This window comes from Lathyrus oleraceus, chromosome 3, assembly GCF_024323335.1.
Source record: "Lathyrus oleraceus cultivar Zhongwan6 chromosome 3, CAAS_Psat_ZW6_1.0, whole genome shotgun sequence".
Taxonomy (NCBI): domain Eukaryota; kingdom Viridiplantae; phylum Streptophyta; class Magnoliopsida; order Fabales; family Fabaceae; genus Lathyrus; species Lathyrus oleraceus.
The window spans coordinates 141,876,008-141,898,579 of record NC_066581.1 but is presented as its reverse complement, the minus strand read 5'-3'; the positions used below and the strand labels follow the sequence as shown (position 1 = coordinate 141,898,579).

Here is a 22,572-nt window from a genome sequence, read left to right as displayed (position 1 = left end):
AGTAAATGAAGAATAGATCCAACAAGCCACCTTCTACATACAGTTACAACTTTACTCCTGATTATCTGTAAGCAGGGCCGGTTCTTTTCCTGTGCAAGTTGTGCAGTAGCACAGGGCCTCACTTTTTGTGGGGCCTCAAATTAACTATTATTAGTGAATATAAAAAAATTAATAAATAAAAATATTTTTGTATCACATATAATAAATAAAATATTAAATGCTGAAAAATAGGATATTTGGAAACCAAACGTTTTTTTTTTCTCCTTTCTCACACCTTCTCACTTCTCTCTCCTCTCAAACGTTATTCTTTTGAAACCAGAAAAAAAATCTTATTTTTCCTTTTCAATCCTCTATTTTATCAGATTAGTTTATTCAATTAGTTACTTTCCATTTATTTTTATTGTGATTATTTGAATTTGAAGGTAGAAAAAATAGTAATTTTAGATTTATTTTAAATTTTAGGGTGAAATCCTATTTTAGTTCCTGTATCAATATTGATTTTAGATTTTAGATTTTAGGGTAGAAAAGAGGGTAACTTGTGTTTTTTATAAAATTATAATATATAAATAAATAAAATTTTAGGGTGAAATGAGATACTAGTATACTGTATATACTACTTAATAGTATCAAAATTCAAAACAAGAATATCGTTGGTGTTGGTGACGATTTTTATACCTACTTTTTCTCATAAGACCAAATTGCAATTATTAATTAAAGTCTTTTCTCCATAAAAAATATCAATACTAATATAATTGAATATTAATTAAAGTCTTTTCTCCATGATTTAATTATTAATATTTTTTTATGATTAATTTATAATTTCTTTTATTTAATGTAATTGATTTTTTTTGTTATTGATGTAGGAACACAATTTCACAACAGGATAATTAGTAGATCATCGACGGACACAAAAGACATTGTGAGAAATTTCAGGTTTTTTTATTATGCCTCCTAAGAATAGAAAATTTGAATGTGGAAATGGTAAACGTAAGAAAAAGAAAAAATTGAAGAGTTAATTCAATCTCAAGTAGGAGCTCTTGATAAATTTTTAATCAAAGAACCACAAGTTTCAAATGAAAGTCGTTATGTTGATAATATTGATAGTTTGCCTATTGAAAATGATAATCTTGATAGTGTGCCTATTGAAAATGATAATCTTGATAGTGTGCCCATTGAAAATGATAATCTTGATAGTGTGCCTATTGAAAATGATAATCTTAATAGTGTGTCCATTGAAAATGATAATCTTGATAGTGTGTCAATTATTGATGAAGTTAATAATGATGATGATGCCGATGATGATGATGATGATAATGTTGATTATGATATATTCGATCTAAGAAATTAGGATCGTCTTCAACCTAAACTGATTGATTTATTAGTTGTGAAAGGTCCTAAAAGAGATAATTCTATTGTGAAGGGTCCTAGAGATAGTTTGAGTAGACATTTTACAGCTAATTTGTATACTAGAGCTTTATCAAATGGAGAGATATGTGATAAAGATTGGCTTGTTTATTCGAAAGAGCTTGATAGAGTATTTTGTTTTTGTTGTAAAGTTTTTAAAAATGGGATTGTTAGGGGACAATTAGCAAATGAGGGTTATAGTGATTGGGTACATGTTGGTGAAAGAATTAAAGAGCACGAGTTAGGCATGGGACATGTTAAAAATATGACTACTTGGTATGGGTATCGCAAAAGGCAGCAAAAATTTCAAACTATTGATAAAACAACTCAAAGATTAATTGAGAAAGAAAAGGATCACTGGAAAAATGTTTTAAAAAGAGTTATTTCAATAGTGAAATTTCTTGCTAAACATAATTTAGCCTTTCGTGGTTCTAAGGAGAAATTGTACGAAGATAGCAATGGAAACTTTTTGGGATTGATTGAAATGTTAGCTGAATTTGACTCAATCATCCAAGAACATGTTAGACGTGTTACAACTCAAAAATTTCATATTCATTATCTTGGGTATAACATACAGAATGAGTTGATTTCATTGCTTGGTTCTGCGATTAAAATTGAAATCATTAGAAAAATCAAACAGGCAAAGTATTTGTCAGTGATACTTGATTGTACTCCTGATGTTAGTCACCAAGAGCAGATGTCTTTGATAATAAGATATGTGGATATTTCTTCATCTTCTGTTAATATTGAGGAATCATTTTTAGGATTTTTGAATGTGAATGATACAAGTGGTCAGGGGCTTTTTGATGTTTTACAAAATGAATTGAAAGAATTTGGTCTCGACCTATTTGACGTGAGAGGGCAAGGTTATGATAATGGGTCCAATATGAAAGGAAAACACCAAGGTGTGCTAAAGAGATTTTTAGACATAAATCCGAGAGCCTTTTATACTCCTTGTGGTTGTCATAGTCTTAATTTGGCATTGTGTGATATGGCTAACTCTTGTATTAAAGTTAGGATTTTTTTTGGAGTTGTTCAACGCATTTATACAATTTTTGCCAATTCTACTAAGAGATGACAAATTTTGAAAGATAATGTAAAAGGGTTGACTCCAAAATCATTGTCATCCACTCGTTGGGAGAGTCGTGTAGAAAGTGTTAAAGTTATAAGAACTCAAATGTTAGAATTTACAGAAGCTTTGCTTGAAGTGTCAGAAAATGATCTTGATCCTAAAATACAAAATGAAGCTAAATCCTTAGCAACAAATGAGCTTGGTGATTTTGAGTTTTTGATGGCTATAATTATTTGGTTTGAAATATTATCTGCAATTAATTCTGTTAGCAAACTTTTACAGGAAAAGGATATGCTTATTGATGTTGCTATGCAAAAAATTAAGGGGTTGATTTCGTATTTTGAGGGATATAGAGAAACAAGTTTTTATAAGGTATTGATTAATGCTAAGGAAATTGCGGTGGAATTGAATATTGCCTCAATATTTTCTCAAAGGCGTATAATTAAAAGAAAAAGGCAATTTGATGAGAATTTGAATATCTCATCAGTTGAGCTATCGAAGAAGAATCATTCAGGATTAATTATTTTTTTTACCTTGTTGATTAAGCTGTTGTTTCTCTTAATAAGAGGTTTGAGCAATACCAAGAGTATGAAAGTATTTTTGGTTTCTTGTTTACTTCTCACAAGTTACAATCATTAGATGATGCAACTTTGAAGTCTTCTTGTACTAACTTTGAGCAGGCATTGAAACATAATGAGCAATCTGATATTGATGGGAATGAATTTTTTGCAGAGTTGAAGTTACTAAGAGAAATGTTGCCTGAAGAAACCATAAGACCTACTGATATATTATTATTTTTAAAAGGCTTGGATTGTTTTCCTAATACAGTTATTGCATATAGAATCTTATTGACTATTCCTGTGACAGTTGCTTCTGCAGAAAGAAGTTTTTCAAAATTGAAGTTGTTAAAGACTTACTTGCGGTCAACCATGTCACAAGAAAGGCTTAATGGATTGGCATTAATAGCTATTGAAAATGATATTTTGGAGACAATAAAATATGAAGACTTAGTTGACGATTTTGCTTCAAAAAGTGTTCGTAGGAAGACTCTTTTCATGTAGTTAGATAATTTAAGTTGTAAGAAATGGTGTTAGTAGTTTAAACAATATCTTTGAACTTTTTGGTACTTCATTTCGTTAATATATAATTTTATCTTTTGTTTGTCATTTTTAATCATTAAAATTATATATATATATATATATATATATATATATATATATATATATATATATATATATATATATATATATATATATATATATAGGCCCATTTTTAAAATTAGAACAGGGGCTCTGAATTGATTGGGCCGACCCTGTCTGTAAGATGTCCATGGTGGACAACATTAAGAAAAAAGGGTGAGAAATAATCTTTGACATAAAACGGTGTAAAGAATGCAAAGGTAGATAAACACAAAAAATATCATACATCCAATAACCAATATTGTCACAATCTCACACTCATTGCACAATAAAATACACATGTATGCAATGAAACTCACGATACAACATGACACTATGCATGTGGTACCAACTCAACATTTGATTCTCTCAAAGAATCGAGTCTCCCTTCTGAACCCATGAACCCCCCTTCTGAGCTCCAAGCCCCCTTATGAGCTTGGGACAAACCACTAGTCTCCCCTTCTAAACTAGCGTACATGTCTCTTTTAACGAAACGACACAATGATGCATGTCCATACAAATCAATGCAACAACAATAACAATGCTCATGGTCCCCCTTATGACCATAAACAACATGCATTGATACATAATAGTACTCACCCTTTCTAAATTATTATCCAACAATCATAACAACAATGCATACGAGCATACAAATAGTTCCCCTTCTGAACTATTTATCATTACGTCAACAATACATAATTAATCACCATATAATCATGCATCTCATAATAATATAGTCATTTTCACATCATATAACATCACAAAACAGTGTCATATGCATTCCATACGATTGTTACACCATGTAAACCACAACATATAAATAAGTCAATTATCATTCGACAATGATAGTTCCACCATAATTAATTAAAATCATAATAATTAATTCAACAACACCAACACAACCAAACAGTTGCCAATCATCGACTAAACTACAAAACAACATCAAAATTCCGAACCGACTGCTCGAACCACATGAACTGGAACAAAATATCCCCTTCTGACAGCATGACGGTCAGCCCGTCACCAAGGTGATGTAACACCCTAAATCCCTAAACTTATATAAAAAGATTTAATCGACAATTAAGGTCTCACTACGACAATCATCCAAAAACTCATCAACACAATAACATCAAGCAGCGAAAAATCATATCACAACAACTTCAAAATTAAATTTCACAAATAAAGTTTTAGACATTAAATCATATAATTCAACATTAATTTAAAACATAGTAAAAATTCTCAATTCCTTGCGTTACAAGATCAGAGCACTAAAACCACTAAATTACGATAAACGATAAAAATAAATGAAGATGAGCTCCAAGGCCATCTTCCAAATTCACAACAGCTACTACTCCTGTTTCTGAGTATTTGTACACATAATACATGAACACACAAACAAAACAACAAAAGGGTGAGAATACGCTCAAATATGTTAGCAGTGCAAAAGATCAGGAATGGTAGCCTAAACAACAACAACAACAACAATCATCAATAGGTAATGTATTCACACAATAATCATCAATTCACAAATGCCAACTTATAGGAAATATGACAACACCTCGACTCTATATGCATGTGGTACCAATTCAACATTTAGTTCTCTTAGAAACCGGGTCCCCCCTTCTGAACACACGAGCCCCCTGTAGAAAATATGACAACACCTCGACTCTATATGCATGTGGTACCAATTCAACATTTGCTCCTCTTAGAAATCGGGTCCCCCCTTCTGAACTATTTATCATTGCATCAAATATACATAATTAATCATTATATAGTCATGCATTTTGATGCATCAACAATAGTTCTTACTCTGAACTACGCATCTCAACAATCATCATCAAGTATTTACAACAATTCACATGATTATACTTGCACTTCACATCATATATTCACACGTCGAATACACATCCACATGTCACTCAATCATGTTAAATCAGTTTAACACCACTTCATCGTTAATTCATTCATTTGCAACCATTAACCATTCGTTCGTTATAATTAACTATTACGTACCAAGTAAAACTATTAATTTTCAAAATTACATCACCCATCTAGCCTCTTAATACATCACTATGGGATAATCATACGTGTTAATTTTCCAACGCTTCAAACCGCACCTTATTTGTATTTACGAAACTAGAGTTATGGAAAAATCAGTAGGATAAAATAATAGGTTTCAGCTCAGCAATTTTTCAAAATTTAACTAGCATCAATCGATTGACATCTGGGGACAATCTATTGACATTAGTTTTCATTACATTCTTCCTTTCCAATTTTTCACGTTTTGGGTAAGAGCAATTGATTGATTCACGAAATTAATCGATTGACATGGTTTAGTTTTTCAGATTTTTCTAATTTTTCACGTGCGCAATCGATTGACACAGGATGTCAATCGATTGCCATCAGCCAAAATTCCAAAAATATCAATTTTCAACATGTTAACTTCATCTTCCCCATTCCCTAACCCCCATACATCAAACCAATTTTTATTATAACATTCAAACACATCATATCATGAATTTAACAGCATATAACGATCTCATCACAATTAAACATGGTATAACACACAGATTAATTCATGAATCATAACATTTGAACATGCAATTGACATAATTTTCATCATAAACACATGAACACATCAACAATGGTGAAATCAAAAGAAAAACCTAGAGGAGCGTGAGGGATCCCTCTCTATCCTTCATACAATATACACCCATAGAAGAGTAATCTCTCTCCTTACCTTGGATTTCCAGCAAAGCAACCCCTAAGCTCCTCAACAATGGAGTTATCTTCTCAAACCCCAGATTGTCTCTCTTGTCTCTTTTCTCTTATTCTCCAAAATAACACGTACTGTAAAAAGGTCTAGCCTTCACTTTTTCTATTTAATTCAAACCTAATTTCCTAATTATGTCATTTCCCTTATCACCCTCATTGCTCTCATATTTTCCAAATGCTCTTGCTCCTCTTACTAATTTCAATTTTCTCTATTTTTAATCATTTAATTCTAATAATTCAATTATTCTCCCAAACTTATTATTTCTCTTATTTTTTATTTTAAATCCAATTTTTCCCCATCACATTATTTTAATCATTCTCCTCAATTTAAATTAATTAAAATAATTCAATTAATTTCTATCATTCTCTTAACTCTTTCCAATACTCTCCAAAACACATATATTCTCCAATTATCCAAATAAAACATATAAATTAATTTAAATAAATGAAACAAAATGCAACTACATTCAATTAAATAAATTAATTGAATTTGTGGTGTTACATGTAACACCCGTCATCCACTTAAAATTCCCAACACGTCATTCCAATGATGATCAGTTTATAAAACCAAGCTTGGAGATCATGACGGTCTCCCCGTCATAACATCCATAACCTGCTTGAGGTACGTGACGGTCAACCATTCATCTAGGTAACACCTGTCACCCTGCACCAGATTGCGGAAACACTAAATAGCCATGGGAGTTCACTTGAAACTCCAATTCTTGACTTCCCAATCATCCCAGGAATTCCAAAAATTATATCACTTATACTATCATCATCATAATATGATAAATCACATATTTACACAATTTATTCTTCAATTTCATAAAATTCATGTTTATGTTTCAAACCTTTAAAACTTCAACAATGACATAAATCACATAGACATAAACAAAATTACACACATATAAATTTGGTTACCAAAATCAAATAATAGCACACTCAATCATCAATTTTCAGATTAACACATAACAAGAACAATTCATAATAGACTTTATCTGATTCCTAAAGAGAGTAAGGGTCTTTCTTCTACCTTTTCATGCAATATGGAAAGGTAGAAGCTGGTCTCTTTTTCTTTTTTGTTGTGTGATTAGATTGGTTTTCCATAGAGAAAAGTAAGGTGGCTAGACAAACTCTAGCAACGATAGGATTTGAAGAGACAAAGCAACCTACAGCAAAAAGAGAGACTACAGGAACGCAGAAAGGAGAAATCGGACCAAAAAGCCACAACGCAATCCTGGAAGGGTCAATCGGGATGGAGACGAAACACATTACTCTAATAATGGGGAGAAATACAACCCCAGATTGAATTGGGAGAAACACATTACTCTAGGAGAAGGGAGAGAGAACTTGAAGAGGAGAGAAAAGTGTCTGGGAGGGATCTTGAATCTTGGAGCGAACACTTTTCGTTATTTATCTTTTAAATATGATTTAAAATAATGCTTTTTTTTTAAATATGTTTGAATATTATTAAAGTAATTAAATAATTTTACAAATCACATTTAATTAAATTTTACAAAATTTCATTAAAATTTACAATGTTACTTGTAAAACTAATGTAGAGAAATTTTATGAAATTTGTATGAAATTTTAATGAAAATTTTAATTTGTAAATCAAAATAATGGTCCTTGTAACTTTTATTAATTTTGAAATTTTATTTGAACGTTTCTTTACCTTTTAATCTTATAAAGAGATTTTGTTTGAATATTAATTTATAAATAAATAAACATTTAAATACGATTTTAGTGGATATAAATTTTAAACTTTGGTATTGGTATTAAAATATCACATTCATTCTTAAATTTTGTAAATTTCATGCAAATAAAAAATATTCATTAAAATTTTATAAATTCATAAAATCTCTTCACAATAGTTTCACAAGTCACATTGTAAATTTTAATGAAATTTTGTAACTAAAATTTCAATTTTTTTTAGTCATACGTGAATTTAATTTTGTTTGAATATAATTTAAAAATAAATAAAAATACAGTTTTAATAAGTATACATATGGATTTTATTTTGAATGTATATTACAAATTAAGTTTTTTATGTCAAATAATCTAATCACATAGAATTCACTTTATTATTTTATAGGTGAATAAGTGTGATATCACATATTCAAATTTATTCACATGTTTATGATATTCCTGCATATTTATTAATTGAGTTGACTTAATGTGTCAATTTTAATTATTTATTAAATGTGTTTGAATAATATCTAAATGAATTTAGTGAATGTAAATTTTAGTTGAACACTCATTCTCAAAATGTATCAAGTGTTTATTAATAATATTTAAATATATTGAATAGTATTTAAATAGAAAATCATAAATATTTTAAAAATAATAAGGCAATGAATTTTATTTAGTGGGTGTTAGTATTATTTAGACTTTATTCTAAAAAGAGATCAGTGTTGTCAATATATAAAAATAATAAGGTGATGTATTAATAAATATTCAATTTATGAATTATTTAATCAAAAACACGTTGCCTTTGATGGTTAAACAACATCAAATTGGAATTTGAATTTTTTTTACAGGATAAAGTAGAAATTGCATATATGGTTGGGGCAAAATGGTACTAGTATTAAACCAATAATTTCTTATGACTTTCTTTTGAAAATATAGTTAAAAATTTCTTTTGAACAATAATAAAAAGAAAAATATATGTTGTATAGTTGAGAGTGATAAAAAAAATTTTTTTTACAAATTTAAATAATTATAAAATATATCATTAGTGATTTTTTTTATTCTAATGTTTCTTTATATTTTTAATCAATTTAAAATGTTTAATTTCAAATTGTTTAGGTATATATCCTGTGTGATGCATGATAATGTTAAGTATTATTTGTTAGTTTTTTAAATTACTAAAGTAAAATTATTATTATTATTTTAATTTAAAACTACAATTTTGAAAAATTATATGAATTAATATTATGTTTTATTTGTTACACTACATAAATTATAGTTTCACTTTTGTATGAATATGAATTCGTGAACTTTAATAGAAAATAAAATAAAATAAATCTCTTTAAAAAATGAAAATGAAATTTAGAATATGCTGCGTAAAATTATATGATGAGGAAATGTTGAATTATTTTTTAAAATTTCAATATTTTCAATTTAAATTCCTAAATAATCTGTTTTTCAAAAGAAATAGCAAAATAACCATTTTTCCCTACTTATGCACCAGTTGAACTGACGCATCCAATTAAACGTTAAAGGAGACGCCCCGAGCCTTGGCGCATGCATGCAAACCCAATGTATGTATGAGCCACATGCATGTGTGCATGTGTGCATACGCCACATGCATTGACGCATGCATGTGTTATGTGTGTTATGTTTGTGTGAAACCTAGTGCATTGGCGCATGCATGCTTTCGTTCTTCTATAAATACCACCATGCGCATCTCCCATATTATTTCACACAACTTCTTACCATCCTTCTATTTTCCTTCAGTTTCTTCAATCTTCTTCAATTTTGTTTTCTTAAATCATGTCTGAATACATTCACAAGAGAAATGTTGATTTAATCTTTTCAGCAGTCGCACCTACGATAAAGATTCGACTTTGGAATATAGATTTGTTTGAACGTCTTAATCGGACGTTGAACCGTTGGTTAGATGGAGAAATTACAGATGGTGAAAGGATTAGAAGAATTCAATGGCTTGAGTCTACGTTCAACCGAAATGGAGAAGTGCGTGAGTGAGTGGATATTAAGACTGATAGAGACGTTCACAGGATGATGTATAACATGTTCAAAATTGATTTGATGGTTGTAATCGCTTAGTTATAGTAATGGTATTTTATTTGTTATAGTTTGTTGTGTTGTTGTTTATGTGTTGCTTGTGTGTTGAATGTGTTGTATTTTTTTGTGATGATATTTTCTCACATAGTTATCATATGAAATAAATATTGTTTTTAATATAAAGCAAAAGAGGTACATGTAAAATTAGTTTGTTGTGTTTGTTCCAACACTATGATAGTTAGTACGATTGTGACCGGGTTGACAACATGAACTACATAATCGAACCATTTTATTCGCCGTATCCATTTAGGTTTGAATACAAGTGCTGTTTGGGCGACCCTTTTTCTTTCTTCTCATAAATTCATTGTGTCATAGAAAGTCCCCTTGATATTCAGACCAGTAATCCTCTTTTGCAACAACTGAAAAACTAATTTTGTAAACATTGGATAGGCTTATGACTTTGTAAACGTCAAATAGTAAGTAGGATGGATCTCTTCGAATCTTTGAACATGTTGCAATGGCATGGGAGCAGGACATACGAAAGGCTTGAAACTTTCCGCAGTCGCACCAACCTCTATCTAGTTCCACTCTGTATTGTCCCATCGACATGCCTTCATTGTGATCCATGGACTCAGCAACATTGTACCAACCTTTAGTACGGTCAAACACCGTGACCACATGTGTGTTAGCTTTGGCAGCTTCGTGTCTAATGAATTTCCATCTTGACAATAGTCCCTGGAGCATATTGTTTAAGAGCCACCAAGTATTTTGGAAGTTGTTTGTAAGACTCCTCCCAATTGCCACACACTTTTTCAAATGTCTTTGTCCTAGCTATCCAAGCCTTCATGTATGATGGAGTATAGTTGTATTGTGTTATAATATGTGAGATTATTGTACTCACCTTTAATGACGGATAGTCGCTAATGACAGACAAAATTTCATCGTATATTAACTGAGAGCTAAGTTTTCGATGGTCTTGCATTGGGTTCGTGAGCATGCATGTGTGAACTGGACTTGTGGATCCAATCTCCCAAGAATCATTCCTCTTTTGGTAAGAAGCTGACTACTAGAAAAGGCAACGCTCATTTCGACAATTAATCTTGTACCTCATTGCATTAGTTTGATCAACTTTGTAATCAGCTGATAGATCCATGTGATATTTTTTAATAACTTTTACACAATCCTCTTTTGTGCGAAATGTATCTCCTTCTTTCAATGATCCTTGAATTTGCACATAAGGATTGTAAAATATATCTGATGAAGGTTCATCGGCACCCAAATTCAAGCTTGTCATGTGTTAAGGTGGACAACATACATGACTAGTTGGTAATTGCTCCTATTCTTCTTCATCGTTCACCATTGAATCAACCAATAACTCGACTTTTTCTTCTTCCTCATCAACAACATTGACTTCAGCATGTTCGTCGTCATCAGTTTCACAAAATACTTGTGATTGATCAATGAACTGAGACACTTGTTGTTGTTGTGGTAATATATATAACTCTACATCGTTGTATCCAGATTGTTCATGACTGACAAACATATGATGAATATCGTCATCATCTCGAATCTTCAACTGATAAAACCTTACCTAGTTGTCTGCAAACCACACCGGATTTTTATAGATGATTTGACCCACCTGACTACACTGCAATTTCTTTTCTATTCTTTGTTTCAAATCTGAAAAATTTGATCGTCGATTTATTATAAATCGAGTTACTTTTGTGTTGCGAAAACAAAAACTAGATAATTGATGCTCAAATATTTCACCTTCGGTATGGGCATTGATCATGTAATGTGGTGAGGAAGACATTTTTTTAAAATGTAAGTTTAGTGTTTCTACTGATCTGTATGGGTACTGATGCTGAATGCACTGATCTGTTATTCGCATGCAGTTAAATAGGGGAGACGGTGTATGTACTGATCACGCAATTAATCTGTAAAAACAAGACAATACAATGCAAAGAATTCATGTAGAGACAAGACAATACAAAGCATGCGCCTACAAAGAATCTATGTCCTAACATTACAAGCATGCGCCTGCAAAGAAGATGCCTCTGCCCTAATAATCCAAGGCATTCGCTCTTTCCAATGGCGCATAAAGTAAGGCATATGCGCCCTAGCCTTAGGCGTCTCTTCCTTGCATGCATAAAAAGGCATGCATGCGTCACTAGCCTTGGCGCATGTGACCATGCATGTCTTAAACAAAGCATGCGCCTTATCCCATGCTTCACATGTTGCATAGTTATTCACATGCTGCAACACTATCTCATCTATAAATAGGGAAGCAACTCACAACACTCAACATCTGCAACACTAATAATCAACCTCTGCAACACTTCACCTTTACAACACCCAACCTCTGCATTACTCAACCTCAACAACATTATGTCTCTATTGACTATGGGTGATGAACATCGAGGAACAATCGACAATATCACGACATATGTATGTTATTACTTATTCTTACTTATTTCGTACATATTTCTTAATTATGTTTTTATTGTTTATTACTTCTTCTTGCTTTATTTCTTACTTATGTTTTATTAGGATCCAAAACAATTTCGATGTCGTGTACATGAATATGTATCACACGATCCTTTGATAGAACCATATATTCGAGGATGTGGTTTTAGTAATCTCCTCAACATAGTCTCATACTCAATTGACTACAAATTTATTCTTGCTTTGTTGGAGAGATGGAGACCTGAGACCCACACATTTCACCTTCCTTTATGTGAGTGTACCGTCACACTTGAGGACGTCTACATGTTGTTGGGTCTACGTATCAATGGTAAGGTCGTAAATGGTAGAATTAACCAGGATAACTCTATTTGCAATGAATTGTTGGGAGCCCCTTTGCGTGACGACCAAGCTATGGGAGAGACTTCTGGTCAAGGTAGGGGTCAAGGTATTAACTTAAGATATCTCAAACAATATTATGCGATTATAACATTGACCGAAGAATCTACCGAGTATGAAAAATAGATAAGGTTCGGTGTTATATTATGATTTTATTCGATAATTTTTTATTTCCCGAAAGTACTGGTAATACGGTAAATATTATGTATTTATCGTTGTTACGAAACATAAATAAGGTAAGCACACATAGTGCGTTGCGTAAAAATTCCAAAAAAAATACTTGTACGTTTTAGTCATGCGCATATTTGCTACAAGCATGCGGTTGGTCAAGAATGTCGTCACTCACCCCGGTAAACGAGAAGTCATTCATATTCCCCTTTGCAACAAAGTAAGTTTAAATTACTACAAACTCTAAATAATATTTTTCAAATGTTTTTAATCTAGGTGGTCAGTTAGAGGGATGAACTACAACAGGTGTCTGAAACACGTTATAGTAGTTTATCGCAATCTATTGGACCACATTGGACCAGACGATGTAATACTCCTACACAACTCTATTTTGATTTAAAAATAATTATCAAATTATTTATCATCTAGTCATGTCATATTCTTGTACACTTTATCTAGAGACCATATTTGGGTCTTAATCATCAGGTTAACCATGATGATGATGCAGTTTGGACAGTAAAAACATCAATTATCCGGTTCACTACTATGGAGATGCACCAAAGTGATCGGGTAAAACTACAGTTCAGCATGCAACAACAAATTCCAAAATCTCCGACGTGTTTAGGAGACTGACATCAATAGAGAGGCCCAATGGAATTATTCCGACTGGAGGGACTTTGCAAAAGAGATGTGTCATCATTTGAGGAATCGACGATAACACATCTTAAACGAACTAGTCATACAGGGTATTAGACCAACTCAACAGTATATGACATGGTTTAGATCGGTTACAACGCCATAATTTGTGTCTGAGCCAATGTATTTGATTGATCCACGCCAACTAGCTTCGTCATCATACGTCCAACAACAAATTCCCGTCCAAGAATAATGTCAACCCACCCAAACCCAACGACCAACCTCACACCATCACCCTACCATATACACCCAACAATCAAACACCCAACCTCGCAACTCATTCATGCCACACACCCAACCTCAAAAAAGAATCAAACCCTACCCACCAACAACCATACGCAACCAACACAACAATCTATAACCCAGATGATTCATACAATTCATGTCATCGTAATCCCCCACCAATGACCACCCAAACATCTCATCGCCACAACATCCAACCATTGTTTGACTATAGTACACCCCAGGAACCATTGATTCGTTTTCAAACCGATTCAATGCCCCAATTCGGGCAACCATACCGTCCACAATTCACCCAACCACAATGACCCAACTACGACAACATGGACACCGGACTTAATTACGGAAGCGCCGTTGGCGAGAACCCTCCAGCTATTGGGAACAAATGATGACACATCTATCAAATACCGATGAACCTTCCACCAGACCTTCACACCAATCACCGTTGGATCATGTCAGCACTCAAAGACCTCAAACACCTTAGAAAAATTATGGGAGACCTCGAAGACAGACTAATGCACCTGGATGTGGAACAAGTGGACGTTTCAATCGGACGGGTCATTGAATTTCTTATCAATTCCATGTAATTTTTATTATAACATAAATATAATTTTTATTTTAAGTATTTTTTTATTTAATTATAAAATTAACATTAAAAATTAAATTAAATTAAAGGTGCATGCGCCACATGCATTGGCGCATACACTATGTAGTGTATGTATGCGTCAATGCATGTGGCACCATACATGCATGCGCCAAGAGGCATGTCGCCTACATGCATAGTCATTGAGAGCATGCGCCCTTTCTAATGGTGCCTCCTCTCTAACTTTATTTGGATGCGCCAATTTAACTGGCGCATCAGTTAAGAAGGGTGATTATTTTGACCTTTTTTTTTTTAATTATTTAGGGATTCAATTTAAAAATATTGATTATTTTAAAAAATATATTGGAAATGTCAATCCAATTACTATTAGCCTCATTCTAAAAGCTGACACTATTATACTCTTACTACTAACTCCGTTCTTTCTCCACTCCTTTCATTTATAGTAAGAGTATAATAGTGTTTTATTTGTTACCCTACATAAATTATAGGTTCACTTTTGTTTAAATTTGAACTCATGAACTTTAATAGAAAATAAAATATAAAAATATCTCTTAAAAAATGAAAATGAAATTTAGAATATGCACATGATGAAGAAGATTACATTACCAAAAATACTTGTACAGTTGTACTATTACTATTAACCTCATTCTAAAACCTAACACTATTATACTCTTACTACTAGCTCTTTTCCTTTCATTTATACCATAGACAACTTATTGTTATACTCTTACTACTACCTTGTTCCTTCTCCGTAGAATAAATCGATTTATTCTCCATTAAATTATATTTAATCGGTTTATGGATAATACATTGATTATCCAATGAAAAAAATAAAATAAATTATCTCTTATATAAAGAACTGAACCAAGCCTCATTTTAAAACCTTCATAAATATGACTTATCGTTCGCATCCTTTATCTTATCTTTAGCTTCCGGTCTAATTGGCAATTTTACCAATTAGATGTCAACACATGATTATGGCATAGATGAAAAACTTCACCCGCAATATATCATCTTAACCCTCCTCTAATAGTTTGAATTTTAATGGTTGATATCAACCCCAACAGAATCGCATAATTATACATTTGATTACTCAAACAGAAGTACAGGTAAAAAAAAGTACAAGGAAAGTGAAAAGAGAGAAAATATAAAATATATTATCATTTGAATAACTCTAATTCAAAAAGATTACTATTAAGGATACAAAATTGTTGATAGAATTCATCTAATTTCATTTTTTGTAGTAGAAATAACTAAAAAAGAGAGGAAATCTATCCCACAACTTTAAGACCTAGGCTTTTCCTTCTTCTCCTTGAAAAGAGCAAGGAGAGAGACACCGGAAACCTTCACCACCTTGAATCTAACTCCAGGAATATCACCAACGGCATGACCTTTACGTCCAAATCCAGCTATCAAAACTTCATCCTACAGCCATCATAAAAAAAACAATATCATCAAAGGATTTCAACACAATAAAAGTATCAAAGAATTAACACAATGAAAACAGCAAATAATGGTCACTCACATTTTCTTCAATGTAATTTAAGCAACCGTCGTTTGGCACAAACGCAGCTATCTTCTTCCCATTTTTGATGAGTTGAACTCTGGCACACTTTCTAATGGCAGAGTTAGGCTGCTTAGCCTCAATACCTCTGCACATAAAGAGTGTCATACAAATTCTTAACCCCAAATACTCGAAAATAAACAAAATATCCAATTAGATGGTAACAAAATAAAGTTAAATAAATTTTACATCTTTTCAAGGACAATTCCCTTGGCATGGGATGAACCGGCAAAAGGCTTCTTCCATTCATTCCCAAGATGAGATTTTTTATATTGCTTGTCTGCCCATCTTTGCTTAACACGGAGTTTCCTCAGCTTGCGGGCAGCTCCCATTCCTCTTGTCTTCCTGCACGAAAACCAATAACAATAAATCTCTATCTTATCATATTCATCTCAAACAAAAAAAAAACTGTTGTACACTAATGTTAAAGTAGATAACAATCAAATTTCAATCAAAACTAAAGAACAAAATGTAACAATGAGGTTAAAACACGATTTTATATGAAGCAAAACACATAAACTTTCCATCTTATGGAAAAGCGGCACAAATTAATTACCCTAATCAACAACTTCATGTTTTTGTGATCCAAAATGTATTAACAAAAACCACAGAAATTCGAGTTTAGAATCAAACATGATAATTTGAAGAACGTAACAAGATAAGGTGAAATAAGTATGCATGAAGATAATGAATTTAAGGTTGAATTACCCCATGGTGATCGAGAATTAGGAACACTGATTTGAGATTTGGAGGAGGTTGGGGAGGAGAGTATGGTGTAGCCGCAGTATAAAATCTAAACCCTAATCGTGACGGAGTTTGAACTATGAGAATTAAGTAAACGTTTGGTTTGGGCTTGGGCTTATTTTGAAGTTTACATAAAACGAGATTTTGTCTTAATATTCCCAATTTTCTATAATATCAAAAATATCTCAGTCAATTATAATTAAAATTTCGTAATTATAGTTTAAGGATTTAATTGAAATACACTGACACTGACAGTATAAAATGGTTTTACACTGTCATTTAATCATAACCGTTGGATATTGAAATAAATTTGACTTTTATTTTAAAAATCTATAAATTAATGACTTTTATTTTAAAAATCTATAAAGTAATGCAAACGGGTGATGGTGATGAATCGATTGTGTAAAACTTTTTACACTGACAGTATATAGTAATTAATCTCATAGTTAAAAATAAGTAGTGAATGAAAAAATTGGTAGGCAAGTATAAAAGTCAGTCATGCATTGTTATCGGTTTTTATAAAAATACAGGTGTGTGAAAAAATATACTGTGTTTTTACCATGGTTTATTGATTTTTTTTTAAATGGTAAAAAATATGATAGTGTAAAATCGCCGAGTTTTTAAAACGATCATGCATGTATAGTATATTTAGCATGATTATGAAATATTTTGTAGTTTAAATTCTCACAATTGAGATTTTGTCGATAGTTTTATACGACTAATGGTTGTACCGACACTTATGTGATCCATAATGAATCCAAACTTGTATAAATATAGATCATATGTTGTTAAAAAAATATCTTAGAATGCTTCAATATTCGTATTTGACAGTTGTGCATTTCAACGGTTTGAAACCTCATGTTGATTTTTGGCTCATTAGGAACACCATTACTCTCGATGTTTGAGATCCAAATTGGATAATCTATTGCCCACACCGATAATAAAAAGGTGGGTAAGATCAAGTATCGTGCACCATCCATTGATACTAAAGGAAAGGTGAAATATAACAACATTGAGCTGAAGACTTATGAAGATTTGAAGGTTACGTGGAGAACATATCACAATAGGCTAACAAAGGGACTTGTCGAGTTTGATGCAACAATTGTTAGATTTTTTTACGATATAATCAAGATGTTGAAATATCCAAAATCATCTAGTAGTGTTTAAATTTTGTTATTTATTATTGCATTGTTAAGTTATATAATCCTCTATGTTAAATTATGTTAATCTTGCAATAATGAAATGTTAAATGGTTATCTAACAAAGCGTTAAGTTAAAATGTCACTAATATAAAAATAATACCAAAATAATAAAATATATACATGTCTCCCACAAGTTATGTGTGTTATCTGTGATGCCAAAGTATAAACCTCATTGTCGTACCTCAAAAAATACGATCATTCACGAAGCGCATCGCACTCTCGCGGAAAACTGTTCGAACAGAGTCGCCACCGAACTTTATTTATTCCAATGAAGATCGTCGCAACCATATTTGGATTCGGGAGTCGATTACGCAAGGAGAATGTATTAGCATCTCTCACGTCTATTGTAATGAACGGGAACCTTTTAGTTAAACTTGCAATTTGAATGCTAGCTTATGTTATTTATTTTCTTCGAATTATTAAAAGTCAAAAGAGAAAAAGAAAGGGGTCGCAAAAAGTATTTTTATTAATGTGTCTGACGAGATTGCGGGTCTTGCTCCTACGTATCTCCAGGTGAAATAAAGAACTCAAGGCATATGTAGTTTTAGGTTAAAAAATGTTTTGTTTATTGGTCGATTTTAGCGAAAGTTATCTTGTATCAATCGACGAAAAACATTGTTTTACCCAAAACATGTGAGGAGCGGACGTTTGCATCACATTGAATGGATTTCTGCATATCAACATTCACGGGAAAACATTACTTATCTCAACTCAACGGTTGTGGATGAAGCATTGATTAACATCATCTCGAGACAAAATATCTTTCGTTTAAAAAAAGGTTTTTGAATATCGCACGACGGCGAGAAAAAGAGTTTGATTGGTTGAATGGTTTTTAAGTGAATGACGAGTGTTTGATGAGAACGGGACATAAGCCTCAGATCAAACATTCGGGATTCCACCGGAATACTAGATTCCAATAGTCATTTTTCATTCAAGGTATTTAAGAAAATTATTTAATGGACGACAAACGCTTGATAAGAACAAGACGCATGCCTTGAAATTAATTGTTCAAAGGTTACATTGGAATGCTAGACCCCAACGGTCCTTTTAGTTCAAGTTTATTAAGTATTTTGAGAGCGAAAGAATGAATGACTAACCCAAAATGTGTGCCTCGGGATAAATCATTTGAGGGTTTCACCGGAATGCTAGATTCCAACGGTCTTCTTCTCGTATTTGATTAAGAAAATATATTAATGGTATGCTTAATTCGAAAAAGATTTAAATTTATGAATCGAATGTGAAAAATTGTTTGATTTGAGAAAGTTGTTCGACGTTGGATCGATCTTATTTATCTTGAAAGAATTAATTTTATAAGGTCAAGTTGTTTAATTAAGTCAATTTGAATTAATAGAAAGAAAAGATTTTTTAATTAGCAAAATTAATCGATTAAAATTAATTTAATTAATTAATTAAACTAATTAGATTTAATTATCAAGAATAATCGATTAAAAATTAATTCAATTGACTAACTAAAATAATAAAAGATTAATTAAATATTAAAAATAAAATGAAAATAAAAATAAATGAGGAGTGTAATTTGAAAATGAGGGAGAAAATAACAACATAGCTAACCCAAAAGCTCAATTCATTAAAACTTTAATTCTACTTATTAATATTAACTAAAACTAAATTAAATTAATAAACTTTAAAAAAAAGAAATTAAAAAAAACAAGGAAACTTGGAGAAGCATAACCATACTTTGTTCTTTCTTTTGCTTTTTAAAAAAATAAATAAACATCACCCAATTAAAAGGCGGCATATGACATTTAGAATTTAAAAAAATTAAATAAAAAAATTTAGGATGCATTTGTTTAATGGATTAAAATTATAATCCTAGAAATATCATTCCTAAAAATATTATTGTAGGAATTTTATTTTCATCAATGGCAAATCAATAAAGCTTTTAGAAATATTTTTAACTTTTATTTTAATTAAATATTAAAAATTAAAAATTAAAAAATAATTATGTTAAAATAACATGAGAGTGAGAAGTTATGGTTGGTCATTTAAATTCCCATAGGAATGTAGGATTCACATCCTTTAATATGGGAATAAAAATGAATAAATTTATGAACAAACATATTCCTAAGAATAAAAAGTATCCACGAAACAAGAGAATATCTGAGTTTCAATGTCATATTTCCGAGAATAACATTTATATCCATGAAACAAACACCCCCTTAGATGGAGTGGAAACAGAGAACAACATTATACACCGCGTCTCTTATTTTTTTTCTTCTCCATCTCAGTTTTTCTCTCTTACTCTTACTGACATGAAAAAAACAACTCTCCCTCAGTCACGGGTTCCGGTGAGGGTGGTTGGAAATGAGAAAAGAAGATACCACTATGATCATCTCTTCTCCCTTATTACGAATTCGGTCTCTAAATTTCTGAACTCCAAATCAAAATTATTTAATTTCAAAATTAGTTTATGAACCCTAATCTTAAAAACTCAAATTAAATGTCATTCATACATGGTTTTAAGAAAATAACATAGGGGTTTTGTTCATTGCATCATGAAGAACAAGTCGGTAATAAGAAAATCGAGAAAAAGTTTACATGGTCGGAGCTAGTCCGACGAGTTTTCCTTCTCTGGTGGCATGCAATTCAGGTATGTTGCTTGTGTTGTGTTGCTCCTCTATAGGCTAGGTATTTTATATGTGTTAGTGAATTGATTTTTATGGTTTCTCTGTTTTTTTATGTTTTTTGATATGTATGTGAATGATTGATCCTTCTCCTCCTTTTAATGTTCTGTTACTGACTTTTCAAATGTGGATTTTCAAAAGTTGTGGCTCCCTTTTTTGTCTTTAAACTCTGAATCAAGTGTGTGTATTTATGTTAGGATTTTAGGGTTTGGTGTTGTTGTTTGTTGATGGAAAGGGAAAAGTGTTGGAGAATCAAATTGGTCAAATGTGCTTTTGTCATTTTTGTGAAACTTTGTATTGTTGTAATTTACTAAGTATTGAGCTTGTTTTATTATGGTGATGGATGTGGGATGGAAAAAGGGGAAAGGAGCAGAGGTGTTTTATCTTTTTGTAGAAAAAACATGTCTATTTTGGTGAAAGTTGAAGTTAACTATGTTATTTTGTCTACCGTAAAATTTAAGTAAAAATTTGAATTTACTGAGTAACAAAGTTTGCCTTCCCTCTTTTTTTTTTAATTTCTGAAATTTGGGGTGATTTGATATGGATTTGAAATGGTTATGTGTTAATATGGATTGTCATGGACATCATGGTGATTAATTTTCTCTTTTTTGTGATAGGTTTCCAAAGTGATGAACATGATTTTTCACGGTTGTTTGGAGATGAAGAAAGAGCCTAATGAAGAGTAGCTTAGGGGTTGTGAAAGTTGAATGAAAAATAAAGCAAAGGGGACCAAGAATAAAAAAACAACAACAAAAAACATAGATTTTTTTAAGGTTTTTTTAGTGTTTATGTGATGTAGAAGAAAATTGTGTATCGGTGACATTTCATTGCAATTTGTCATATTTGACATCCTTTCAATTTGTAAACGAATGTTGGATCCATAAAACAAAGCAATGCAAAAGAATGAAAAACAAAATTTTAAATCAAGTAAATATCAATACTTAGTTTATAAAAGAATGTTCTCATTCCTCTCATAATAATCATGCTAATAACCGAAAGGCATAGAGTTTAGTCAAGCAAAACATTAATGTGAATGAACATACTAAATTAAAAACCTCAATTATGCTCATGATCACGATGCCATGAATGAAATGATAATGTCTAAAGATCCAAACTATCAAGTCAAAGGTTGAATTTCTTCAAACCTTAATGAATGAACCATGACCAATGGAGCGTGTGACAAGATTGTACGACACTAAAGCGAGGAATTTGATCTCATGATTCAAAACAAAAACCCTAAATGGACTCAAAAAGTGAAATATAAGAGATTAGTTATGCAAATGGAATGCTGTTGAGGCCTCACATGTCTTGACCACTCAATTGATCTGACCAAAACACAATATGACCACTCAATTGATCAGACAAAAATTAAGTTGTTGACTTCGTACACTAAAGATTATTCAATGACCAAATGAAATGGTGATACAAATGAGTGAAAGCAGATGAATTAGGTGGGAAAAATTTTAGGGTATGACAGTTGCCCTTATTTAAATAGCTTTATCGGATTGGCATGAGTAATTTTACTCCTCATGGTATCTTGATAAAAGGTATTTAAATGCAGAAGACCTGAATTTTTCCCCTAGATGCAATGACATGTTATGTTATGAGCTGAAGGACTTTTTTTTGTTTTGGTTTGTCGGGGATATAATATGAAATGAAGTGAACCCTAGC

General features: G+C 31.6%; 2 protein-coding genes across 2 annotated transcripts; one reads left to right on the top strand and one right to left on the bottom strand.

Moving 5' to 3' along the window:
• Positions 1-5: 5 nt before the first annotated feature.
• On the top strand, positions 6-3,537 carry LOC127130086 (uncharacterized). The gene is made up of 5 exons (XM_051059159.1): positions 6-67; positions 1,195-1,315; positions 1,421-2,309; positions 2,496-2,912; positions 3,023-3,537. The coding sequence occupies exons 1-5, from the start codon at positions 6-8 to the stop codon at positions 3,535-3,537; spliced, it is 2,004 nt and encodes a 667-aa protein (XP_050915116.1).
• A 12,340-nt stretch (positions 3,538-15,877) lies between these two features.
• Positions 15,878-17,165, bottom strand: LOC127125847 (40S ribosomal protein S23-2). Its single transcript, XM_051054687.1, has 4 exons — positions 17,019-17,165; positions 16,500-16,655; positions 16,272-16,398; positions 15,878-16,171 (listed from the first exon to the last, which is right to left on the bottom strand). Exons 1-4 carry the CDS (start codon positions 17,021-17,023, stop codon positions 16,031-16,033), a joined length of 429 nt encoding a protein of 142 aa, XP_050910644.1. The 5' UTR covers positions 17,024-17,165; the 3' UTR covers positions 15,878-16,030.
• Between the last annotated feature and the right edge of the window lie 5,407 nt (positions 17,166-22,572).

Bases quoted from the DNA above. Each gene is read 5' to 3' on its own strand.
- LOC127130086 (XM_051059159.1), top strand. From the start codon at position 6: ATGAAGAATAGATCCAACAAGCCACCTTCTACATACAGTTACAACTTT. The intron at 1,316-1,420 runs GTTGATTATGAT...TCTATTGTGAAG, and splicing joins ATGATGATGATGATGATAAT to GGTCCTAGAGATAGTTTGAG. The intron at 2,310-2,495 runs GTGTGCTAAAGA...AAATTTTGAAAG, and splicing joins TATGAAAGGAAAACACCAAG to ATAATGTAAAAGGGTTGACT.
- LOC127125847 (XM_051054687.1), bottom strand. The intron at 16,399-16,499 runs GTAAAATTTATT...CTTTATGTGCAG, and splicing joins GGAATTGTCCTTGAAAAGAT to AGGTATTGAGGCTAAGCAGC. The intron at 16,172-16,271 runs GTGAGTGACCAT...TGATGGCTGTAG, and splicing joins TAAATTACATTGAAGAAAAT to GATGAAGTTTTGATAGCTGG.